The sequence below is a fragment of the Pan troglodytes genome, chromosome 10 (genome assembly GCF_028858775.2).
Source record: "Pan troglodytes isolate AG18354 chromosome 10, NHGRI_mPanTro3-v2.0_pri, whole genome shotgun sequence".
In the NCBI taxonomy this organism is placed as follows: Eukaryota; Metazoa; Chordata; class Mammalia; order Primates; family Hominidae; genus Pan; species Pan troglodytes.
The window spans coordinates 45,390,442-45,402,460 of NC_072408.2; the positions used below are offsets into that span (position 1 = coordinate 45,390,442).

The 12,019-nt window shown below is 38.4% G+C and overlaps 1 protein-coding gene across 50 annotated transcripts in view; it reads right to left on the minus strand.

The window, feature by feature from the left end:
* Positions 1-468: 468 nt before the first annotated feature.
* Positions 469-12,019, minus strand: part of LARP4 (La ribonucleoprotein 4) — a 79,045-nt gene continuing 67,494 nt past the window's right edge. For 47 of the 50 annotated variants that reach the window (XM_009425413.5, XM_063785653.1, XM_009425415.5 and 44 more), the window contains 3 exons: positions 6,907-7,028; positions 6,283-6,451; positions 469-4,930 (listed from right to left, as the gene is read on the minus strand). In XM_009425413.5, coding sequence (XP_009423688.1) covers positions 4,592-4,930; positions 6,283-6,451; positions 6,907-7,028 — 630 coding nt within the window. In that variant the 3' untranslated portion in view covers positions 469-4,591. The remainder of the gene's footprint in view (positions 4,931-6,282; positions 6,452-6,906; positions 7,029-12,019) is intronic. The other 3 variants (XM_063785679.1, XM_063785681.1, XM_063785680.1) reach the window with 1 other exon arrangement.

Genomic DNA, 12,019 nt, shown 5'->3' on the forward strand with positions numbered 1-12,019 from the left:
ATGTCCACCTTCCAGGTTCAAGCGATTCTCCTGCCTCAGCTTCCCAAGTAGCTGGGATTACAGGTGCCCACCACCATGCCTGGCTAATTTTTGTATTTTTAGTAGAGATGGGGTTTCACCATGTTGGCCAGGGTGGGCTTGAACTCCTGGCCCCAGGTGATCCGCCCGCCTTGGCCTCCCAAAGTGTTGGGATTACAGGCGTGAGCTACCGCGCCCAGCCATTTTTCACCCTTTAATAACTGCTTCTGATACTAAAATAATTAAAAGAAAACCCCAGGATCATAAAGCTGTATGTTGTCTCTCTGCCCTTGTTTTACGTGAAACACCATTACTTCCCACTGCCCTCATCATCCAAAAAACAGCTTAGACAATAATAATAATAGAATTAGCGAGGGCAACATATAATACTGAAAGGTAGACAGAAGTAGTCATTAGACATACACCACCTAGAGAAAAGGAAACCAGTCCTGCTTTTTAATAATTTTATTTTTTTTCTAATTTTGTTAATTTCCCATAGCACCTTGGCGATGTTGAAAACAAATACAAATACAAGGATGTACTCATTTTAACATTTTATGCATGAGCATGTGTCACACCAATTTTGGGGGTAACAGTTTTGACAACAGGAACAAATCTAAGCAATCGACAAAACAGAAGCCGGATAACTGGCTCTGACCCCCACCCCCAACATTTAAGAGATGTCAAAGGACACCTGAATTAGGTTAAAAAAATCAAGTTGATACGGATATTTCAACAGTGTTCTGTGCTGCAAAACTGAAAATAAAACCATTTAATACACAGCCCATTAATATCTGAGTTACGCTTTTAGGAACTGTCAACTCGAAGATTCATAAAAAGTTGTCAGCTTTTAAAAATAAACTTTAAGTTATCTAACAATCAGGTGAATTTCAAAGGAGGATTTACTCACAACTTGAAAATAAATTCTCTTTCAACTTCTTAAAATATCCTCATTCAGCTAATGAAAAGTGAAACATATATGTATCTTTTCGGAAGCTCAGACTAGCATATGCCCAAAAGCCTAAAGTTAAATTAATGGCCACCAAAATTGTAAGGAAATATAAAAAATTAGGAAAAAATCCATCATATATTATAGTTAATAATTTATAAAAGCCCCTCAAAAGGAATACACTGTTCTCTTTTGAGTTTTATCTTTTCTGTAAAAACAAAATTGGTACTTTTAAAATATGGTTAATATATATATTGCCAGCCTAAATACCAGAGACTTAACCCCAGTGTTGTTCAACTGTGTCAAAGTAAAACCAGTGGACATTTAAGCCAAGAGACTAATTATTAAGGCCATAACTAAGAAAACTAGAGAAGTGTTCATTAACTTTTAAATGCTATTTTATGTTCCAGCAACATTCTTTTTGTTCTTCTTTACCCTAGTGAAGATGCTAACATTCCATCATTAAGCCTTTCCAAAGCAAACCTGTTTATTTAAAAAAGAAAAAGGAATGTGAAATAATATTCAAGCTATCTTAATTTTAGGAAACAAAAATAAATCAGAATTCTGCACAGCATCTGATCAACTGCAAATTCAGCACATAAGACAACTACAACAAACCTTTATCATTGAAAGCTCTTATATTCCTCAAAACCCAGCTGAAAAAAATTTAGATGGATCACTATTTTAAATGTCAGTGTATTTGGCAAAATTAAAATTACTCAGAGGCAGGCCCTAGGTATTATGAAAACCTTAATTATCAGGATAGCAAATGGAGACAGGTTTTGCAATGTCTCTATGTACCTTCTCTATGAAGTGCAAAGTGGTGAACTTGTGTGACTCTTGTTCTCTTCATGCAGTAAGAACTATGGCAGAGTATCACTATACCCAACATTCAATATCATTTATACCTACTTTTAGCCTCCAACAGATCAAGGAAATGTCAAGTCATAAAGGTGAAGAGAAAAATTTGATTTTTTAAATTCCTCCATCTAAAGAACCAAATAAATAAACTACAACGAACATCCACCCTCATTAGTTACAAAGTAACGTTGGAAAAAAGCCAAGAGCTTCACACAACTCATAGGCATTATTTAGATACAAACTTTAAATCTGCTGTAATAAAATAAATGCTAAATACATACTGTGAATATATATAAATATTACACACACATACACACACACTCTCACTCTTCCCTATACATGCCATCAAATGGGAACTATTAGATGTAATGAGGCAAATTAAATTAAAAACATTGTCTTAATGAGAAAATTTTTAAAGGTTGTATCTACAAATTAAATTTCTACTTTCAAAAACATTTGAAGTAAAAGCAAAAATATACTTGCTTTCTTCTAAAAGAAGGCTCTTTTCTTGTATTTCAATTACAACCTTTAAATTTTTAGACGCTGGACTAACAGTAAGTCACACAAGCATACAAGTAATACAGACCTACATTTGTGACACATTGTTTAAAAAAAGTAATGTTTCATTTTAAGTGCAGTAATTAAGTTTATAATCCTTACCAAGTGATTTTTACAAAATGTTTATTCTCTGAAATCCAACGCATTCAAAGGATGTTAACACTTAAAACGTTTATCATTTCCACCAACTGCATTATCTTAGTAAACCAAAATAAGCACTTTTATCATAGATGTAGTCAATGATTAATATGTTTTTTTAAAGGACCTAAACTTCCCCCAAATTTCAGCACAGGTAGTTTTATTGTTATGTTTCACCTAGTAGGCAATTTTTAAAAATAGTGTGTAGAAATGAATAGTTTCAAACTGAGTAAATATAGTATACCATGTCATAAAACAATCAAATCAAAAGCAACTGCCAAGCTAATAATAAGTCAAAGAAATAGTAATTCTGGCTTGTACGGATATGTGCAGTGTTTTCAAAGCTCTTAACAGTTAACCACTAACATGTATCTCCAAAGCTTAACTTAGAGTTGGAAGATGAATTTCACAGTAATGTAATTTTAACCATTTACATTCACTTTAATATATTACTAAGATGTTTACTCTATGTCACAATGGTGCTTTCCAGTGTTCACAATTTACAGTTTCAATTTGTACATATGTAATTTACTAACATATGGGACAGTTCTTACTATTACAAACTATCCCTTAAAAGAAAAATAAAACCCACCTTACATAGAACTCTGAACATGGTATGACTTAAAACAGATTAACACAACACGGTTTTTAATATTTTAGCCATTTTCTAAATAACAGCATGTAAACTTGTCTATTTAGTATATGAGAGCTACAACTTTATTCACTGAGAAATTATGCACTAATTTTCTTCAACCATCTTTCTCATCTTTACTAAAAAATCTCATGACTTGCTGGTACTGTTTCAGTGAATTCCAAACTGTATTTTTTTGGGTGTGGGGGGAGAAGAGGAGGGAAGGAAGGTAATACACTGTAAACAGAAATAAGTCCCCCCTCCCAAATTAAGCCTTTAAAAAAATTTTTTTTTACTTCTACATTATTTAACACTTAAGAGTCAGTTACTATGCTTAATCTTTAACACTAACGACAAAGAAATTACTGTACGGTCAGTCTGCCCTACCATCTTGGGAGCTAAAATTCTAAACGTGTGAACAGAAGAGTTAATACTTCAATGTTCAATTCTGAAATTTAGAACAATTTATATGATTTGACTAGACTGGTCAAAGCAATTACAAACACACAATTGAGTAGGTAGTTGGTTATTTTGCTTTTCTGTGGGTGGGCAGTCAAAGAACAGAGAGTAACAAATGGAATAAGAAAAAAAATTTTGTTTCTCATTTTGGGGGTATTCGGGGGGAATCACAGGGAAGTTTAAACCTCTGAAATCCATTTGACCTATGCACTGAGGTCCAAGATGAAATTTTCAATTTCTTGAATAACCCCCTTTCCTTGAGTATCAAACTGATTGGTAGTCACATCTCTAAGTACAATCAGAGTTTTACAACTTGTTAAATGAAATATTAGTAAGGTCAAAAAGACAGACTAAATTTCAAACTAGAAAAAAAAATCTACTCAAGTATTACATTCAGTTTTCAAATCATTTACTAACATGACAACAGATTTGGCTTCAATCGCTCTTGTACACACTCACACCCACAACAGGCATCCCAGCCACTGATCTGCTTTGCAATACAAGGCCATATAGTCAGAGATGGCATTCTTCAAGCCAAACTTTAAATAGATTTAAAAAAGTAATTTCTAATTTTACAGAAATGCTTCTTCAAAAAATATTTTCTGTCATTCCCTCATCTCCTATACTGAAGGATGTATGTTTCTTTTTTTTCTTCCAAGCTAAATCTGAACCCTCAAAATTGATTCCTGGCAGCAAATCTCTGCAAATTAAAACCAAAAACAAAAATAGAAAAATTATACTTTTTATATATGTGTGTGTATATATATATATTGATTGGAATCCCCCAGCATTTAAAAACCACATTAGAGATGAATTTTGGGATCCTATCACTCACAACTCCAAAATCCATAATGAAATGGACGTACTTTCTCTTGTTTCCTTCCTGGCTACCCCCTCCCCTCCAAAACAGTTCAATATAGCCACAGGTTCAAGTTTAATGGGAAGAGAGTGAAGTTTTTGAATAGTTTTGTTGTTTTTTACTTTGGTGATCTGGGTGGCACATATTGCTCTTTGCCATTACGTCGAGTCACTCCCTGAGGTATAGCCCTATGGCTAAACTGGCGTCTCTGTTCCCTGATTTTTCCTGCTGCTCCCCTGGGGATTGTATTGCCTCGGAAGCCAGAATAATCCTTACTAGCCCTTGCTTCTGGCTTCTCATGTGGTTTCTCAACGGAGTTCTCAGGAGCTCCATTGTCTTCATTTTTGGTGGGAGACACCACATTGGAGCGAAGTTCCCGTAGTGGCTGCACAAGAACTGAAGATGGCTCTTTAGGGGGCTTCTGGCACACTTCAGCATAACTTAACTTTCGGGGTTCCTTTGAAGTGATGATAAAAAAAAAACATTTATGGTACACATTCTTTAAATTATAAAGTACAAAAATGATTGTGTTAACCATAAGAAAACCAGAGATTATCTTCCAGAAAAGGGCAACAAGCACTCTCATATATACTGCTTAGAGTACACTGGTACAATCTTTATTTATTATACAATAATTTCACGTAAGGAATTTAACTGAAGGATGTTCATGTCAGCGTTGTTTATAATGATGGGAGCGACCTAAATGCCTAACAAAGGACAGATTAGATGAATAATGGTGTAGCCATATGATGAAATAAAATGGTTCTTTCTGCTCCTGTTTCCTTGCTACAAAGAACCCCAAGAAAGATGACAAAAGAATCCCAGCAGAGCAGTTAGAAACCAATGGTATAAAAAGACTCATTAAAAGTCTTAATTACCTCAACTGAAAAAGGCGGTATTGTGAGAACAGAATAAAACATGTAAAGTCTTCAGCACTAGTCCTAATAATATATAGTAAGCATTCAAATGGTAGCTATTATTTTAGTATTATTACTATCATTGAATGAGAAGATAGTCTTCTAAATCTATTTTTAAAAGTGCTGTACTAAAATGCTAGGGATTATAGGTAAATTTTGTGTTTTGTTCTGCTTTTCTGTATTTTCCCAATTATATAACTATAAACCAATTCTGGAACTTGATAAGTGGGAGTGGCCTCTCAATGGCCACTTATAGACTTGTTAAGTATCACATATACAACCAAAAGAATATCAAGAGGCACAAGGCCTCTTTATGTTAGCCCCAAAATGATAAATTCATCCTAACGTGGGTAAGGAAGAAGCTTCACTTAACCATATGAACAGAAAAAAAGCAATCAAAAGAAACAGAATGGGCCAGGCGCGGTGGCTCACGCATGTAATCCCAGCACTTTGGGAGGCCGAGGCGGGTGGATCACGAGGTCAGGAGATTGAGACCATCCTGGCTAACACGGTGAAACCCCGTCTCTACTAAAAATACAAAAAATTAGCCAGGCATAGTCGTGGGCACCTGTAGTCCCAGCTACTTGGGAGGCTGAGGCAGGAGAATGGCGTGAACCCGGGAGGCGGAGCTTGCAGTGAAGCGAGATCGTGCCACTGCACTCCAGCCTGGGCGACAGAGTGAAGACTCAGTCTCCAAAACAAAACAAAAAAAAGCCTAAAACTTTCCATCTCTTTGCAGTGACCTTAACACTCCTTAAGCTTCTTTCTGATAGTCAGCCCCAACTTGGGCTACTTCCAAATGACTCTGTTCTAACAAAGTGTTATGTGAAAAAAAGAAAAAAATCTAATCTATTGTATTTTTTTTAAACATAAACTAAAATCTTCAAGTTACCTGTAGAGCCACAGCTGTAGCTGCATTTATGTTATTATTACATGGTGAAGCAGTACTTGCCCTCGATGGCTTTGTAGTACTTGGAGGAGAAACTGGTATAGTTGTCTGATTGAGACCATCCTTCTGAACAGAGGAATCTTGTATTAGATCCTTTTCTTGCTGAGTTGTGCTAAGGAAAAAAGAGCTTGCAATTAGACTCAGAATAGCATATAGGAACAGTTGAGCAACTAATCAGAAGAAAACGTAATTTTTTTTTTTTTGAGACGGAGTCTCACTCTGTCACCCAGGCTGGAGTGTAGTGGCATGCTCTTGGCTCACTGCAACCTCTGCCCGCCCCGCCTCCCCCCCCCCCCCCCCCCCACCGGTTCCCCGGTTCAAGCAATTTTCCTGCCTTAGCCTCCTGATTAGCTGGGATTAAAGGCACCTGCCAACACGCCCAGCTAATTTTTGTATTTTTAGTAGAGACGGGGTTTTACCATGTTGGCCAGACTGGTCTTGAACTCCCGACCTCAGGTGATTCACCTGCCTCGGCCTCCCAAAGTGCTGGGATTACAGGTGAGAGCCACCACACCCGGCCAGAAAAAGTAATTTAATGTTGAAGATCTTCTATACTATAACTTGTACCTTAATGCAGTAAGCTCAGCAGCACATGGAGAACTGGTACTCATATTGAGTTGCTGGGCAGAAGTGCATTCTGTCTGCTCATCTGCAGGCACTGGGCAACTAATTGTCAACTCTTCATTATCCTTAAAGTAAAAAGATTTTTCAAAATTACACTTAGACCTTTTTCCAAAGAAGATATACATGTCTAATAAGCACAAGAGAAGATGGTCAACATCATTAGTCATCATAAAATGCAAAGCTAAACCACAGTGAAAAATCACTTCATACCCACAAGGATGGTTATAATTAAAAAAAAGACAAACATTAACAAATGTTGGTGATGATATGGAGACATTAAAACTCAAACATAGAGGGTGGCAATGTAAAATGATGCACTGCTTTAGAAAGCAATGTAGCAGTTCCTTAAAAAGTTAAATAGGCTGGGCGCAGTGGCTCACACCTGTAATCCCAGCACTTTCGGAGGCTGAGGCGGGTGGATCACAAGGTCAGAGTTCAAGACCGCCTGGCCAACATGGTGAAATCCCATCTCTACTAAAAATACAAAAATTAGCTGGGCACGGTGGTGCATGCCTGTAATCTCAGCTACTTGGGAGGCTGAGGCAGAATTGCTTGAACCAGGACCTGGGAGGCGGAGGTTGCAGTGAGCCAAGATTGCACCACTGCACTCCAGCCTGGGCTACAGTGCGAGACTCCGTCCCCCAAAAAAAAAAAAAAAAAAAAAAGTTAAACATAGGGATGGATGCAGGGGCTCATGACTGTAATTCAGCACTTTGGGAGGCTGAGGCGGGAGGACTGCTTGAGCCCAGGAGTTCAAGACCAGCCTTGGACAACATAGCAAGATCCAGTCTCTACAAAATAAAGTAAAATATTTAGCTAGGTTGGGGGGTGTCCATCTGTTGTCCCTACTACTTGAGAGGATCACGTGAGTCTGGGAGGTTGAAGCTGCTGCAGTGAACCATGATAGTACCACGGCACTCCCTCCTGGGAACAGAGCAAGACCGTGTCTCAAAAAAAAAAAGTTTGTAGGCTACATTAAAAAAAAATTAATGAAATCTTGACTCACGCTCAACATGAATGAAAGCTGAGGATGTTAAGTAAAATAAACCAGTCATAGAAAGACAAATACTGTATGATTCTACTTATATGAATTACTAAGAGTAGTCAATTCAGAGACAGAAAGTAGAATAGTGGCTGCTGAAGGATAAGAGAAGGGAGGAACAGGGAATGGTTTAATAGATATAGAGTTTTAGTCTTGAAAGATCGTAAGTTCTGGAGCTTAGGTGCACAACCATGTAAAGGTACTTAATACTACAAAACTGTACACACTTAAAATGGTTAAGATGGTAAACGCTGTTATGTGTATTTAATACTGCTGGCATAGAATTTAGAAAAGAGCCCTAGAAATTAAAACCGACGGATAAAATAAAAATTTCAACAGGTTTAGAAAGTAACATTCAGAAAAACTTGGTAGAAAATATAAATAAGAACATGATCTGGAAGCTAGATCATTTCCTAAGCATGAAATAAAAACAGCAAACTATAAAGAAAACACTAATAGGACCAGATTAAAATTAAGAACTTGTTTCAACCTATAGGCACTAAAGACGGAAAAGAAACCACAGAAGTGAAAGATTATTTCTACTACGTGTAACTGACAAAGGATTAGTGCACAGAATGTGTAAAAAAAAATATGAGTCTGTTTCTTCAAAACTTGAAACACTGACCAGGCGCAGTGGCTCACACCTGTCAACCTAGCACTTTGGGAGGCCGAAGTGGGTGGATCAACTGAGGTCAGGAGTTTGAGAGACCAGCCTGGCCAACAAGGCAAAACCCTGTCTCTACTGAAAATACAAAAATTAGCCGGGCATGGTGCCACGCGCCTGTATTCACCATTCAGGAGGCTGAGGCACAAGAATCGCTTGAACCCTGGCAGTGGAGGTTGCAATAAGCCAAAACCATGCCGCTGCACTCCAGCCTGCGCGACAGAGCGACACTCCATCTCAAAAAACACTAGAAAGACTTTAAAACTTTAAAAGAACACAAGCTGATGTATAAATCCTAGAAAAGTTCTTGCTCACATGAAGATTTATAATGGCAAAATGTCCATTAACAGTACAATGAATAAATATTTTACTTCCTACAATAGAATATCACATCACATAATAGTTCAAAATGAACAACAATCATCTGTATTAACAGTGATCAATCTCAAACCATACAGAATGAAAGAAGTAAAAGAATACATACTGTACAATTCCATTTATAACCTTTCCAAAAACAGGCACCCCGTTTTATCACCTAGCGCAAGGGTTGGTAAACTAAGACCCGCAAGGCCAAATCCAGCCTTCAACTTGTTTTGGTATGGCTTACAAGCTAAGAATGGTTTGTAAATTATAATTATTATTTTTAAATTATTATTTTTTTAGAGATGGGGGTCTTGCTATGTTGACTAGGCTGGTCTCAAACTCTTGGCCTCAAGTGATCCTCCCACCTCAGCCTCCCGAAGTGCTGGGATTACAGGCATGACCCACCATGCCTGGTTTGGTTTTTAAGTTATTAAAGGGTTGTAAAACAAAGAATATGTGACAATACATGGCCCACAAAGCCTAAAATATTTACTATTAGTATCTGGCCCTTCACAGAAGAATTCTGTCAATGCAGAATGAGGCAAGAAAATTGCTATCACAAAGTCAGAATAATGTTTATATCTAAAGGGGAAGAGTGGGGCAGAATGACTATAAATAGTGGGGAGATACACATGTCACTGCTAAGATACTAGGGATGTTTATGGGCCACAATTGTGTGTTGGGGTTATAAGGAGATGTACACTTCATGATTATTCTTTAAAAATGCATACATGGCCGGGCACGGTGGCTCACCTGAGGTCAGGAGTTCGAGACCACCCTGGCTAACATGGTGAAACCCCATCTCTACTAAAAACACAAAAATTAGCTGGGCATGGTGGCAAGTGCCTGTAATCCCAGCTACCTGGGAGGCTGAGGCAGGAGAATCGCTTGAACCTGGGAGATGGAGGTTGCAGTGAGCCGAGATCGTGCCACTGCACTCCAGCCTGGGCAACAAGAGCAAAACTCCATCTCAAAAAAAAAAAAAGAAAGAAAGAAAGTATATATGTGTGTTTGTGTATCATCTTCTGAAATCTGAGATGCCATTATTTGTTGAACTACACCATTATTTTATGTACCAATAAGGAAAAATAAAAATAAAACCACTGGATAGAAGCAGACCTTAAGATGAGAAGAAAATGAAAATACTGCACTTAAACTAAAATAGCTTCTGATTAAAGATAGTCTTTTTTTTTTTGAGACAGGTTGCTCTGTCACCCAGGCTGGAGTACAGTGGTGTGATCACAGCTCATCATAGCTCTGATCTCCTGGGCTGAAGCAATCCTCTTGTCTCAGCTTCCCAAGTAGCAAGGACTACAGGCATACGTGTCACCATGCCCAGCTAATTTTTTTTTTTTACTTTATGTACAGACGGGACCTCTCTATGTTGCCCACGTTGGTCTCGAACTCCTGGGCTCAAGCAATCCATTCACCTTGGACCCCCACAGTGCTGGGATTACAGGTATGAGCCAATGTGCCTGGCTATTTATTTTTTTTCTTTTTCTGTTTTTTGAGACAGAGTCTTGCTCTTGTCGCCCAGGCTGGAGTGCAATGGCACGATCTCGGCTCACTGCAACTTCCACCTCCCGGGTTCAAGCGATTCTTCTGCCTCAGCCTCCCAAGTAGCTGGGACTACAGGTGCGTGCCACCATGCCCAGCTAATTTTTCTATTTTTAGTAGAGACGGGGTTTCACCACGTTGGCCAGGTTGGTTTCAAACTCCTGACCTCATGATCCACTCTCCTCAGCCTCCCAAAGTGCGGGGATTACAGGCGTAAGCCACTGTGCCCCGCCTTTACTTTTTTTTTTTTTTTTTTTTTTTTTTTTGATAGAGTCTCGCTCTGTCGCCCAGGCTGGAGTGCAGTGGCGCAATCTCAGGTCACTGCAAGCTCCGCCTCCCGGGTTCACGCCATTCTCCTGCCTCAGCCTCCGGAGAAGCTGGAACTACAGGCACCCGCCACCATGCCTGGCTAATTTTTTGTATTTTTAGTAGAGACGGAGTTTCACCATGTTAGCCAGGATGGTCCCGATCTCCTGACTTGGCCTCCCAAAGTGCTGGGATTACAGGTGTGAGCCACCGCACCTGGCCTACATTTTTTAAAAAATAATTTTTAGTCTGATTTTTGAAGGTGATAAAACATGGGAAAAAAGTGTATCTTAGAACTTATGAAATAACGACTACGTGTCACAATATTTTTTTAAAGAAACAAAACAGTGGAATAATACCTTCAAAATTCCAAGGGAAAATGATTTCTGATAGAGAATCCAATACAGAAATAAACTACTGATCAATTTGAGAGCAGAAAAACATTTTCAGAATGCAAGAAATTTATACTTCATGACCATGGAAGATATGAACCACCCTAACATGGAAGAGTGAAACAAGAGTGAGAAAAAAAGGGGGATCGATAAAGAAGAGTAAGGAAAATTGCCAGGGTGATGGTAAAGAGAAGGCCCAGGAACATAGCTATGCAGTAGGACACCGAGAGTGCACACAAAAGGAGAAACAATCATAGTATATTATGTTTGAGTCTCAGCCCTGAAAAATATATGTAATACTGAAATGTGGCTTACAAAGGATGGTGTGTCCTAGCATAACTAGCAACATCTTTTACTTTCTTAGAGATACGAAAATAATGGATGCCTTATAATTGATGATATCTTATATATAACGAAGTACAATATATCAGGAGGATAGGAAAAGTGTGAGTATGTTGGCTTAAGAAAGCTAAATCTTTAGCTTCAGAAAGTGAAGTTAACAGACACTGCTGAAAATGGAAAAGCCAAGAGGTTACAATAAAAGATGTTAATTAGGCAGGGCGCGGTGGCTCATGCCTGTAATCCCAGCACTTTGGGAGGCCGAGACGGGCGGATCACGATGTCAGATCGAGACCATCCTGGCTAACACGGTGAAACCCTGCCTCTACTAAAAATACAAAAAAAAAATTAGCCGGGCGTAGTGGCAGGCGCCTGTAGTCCCAGCTACTCGGG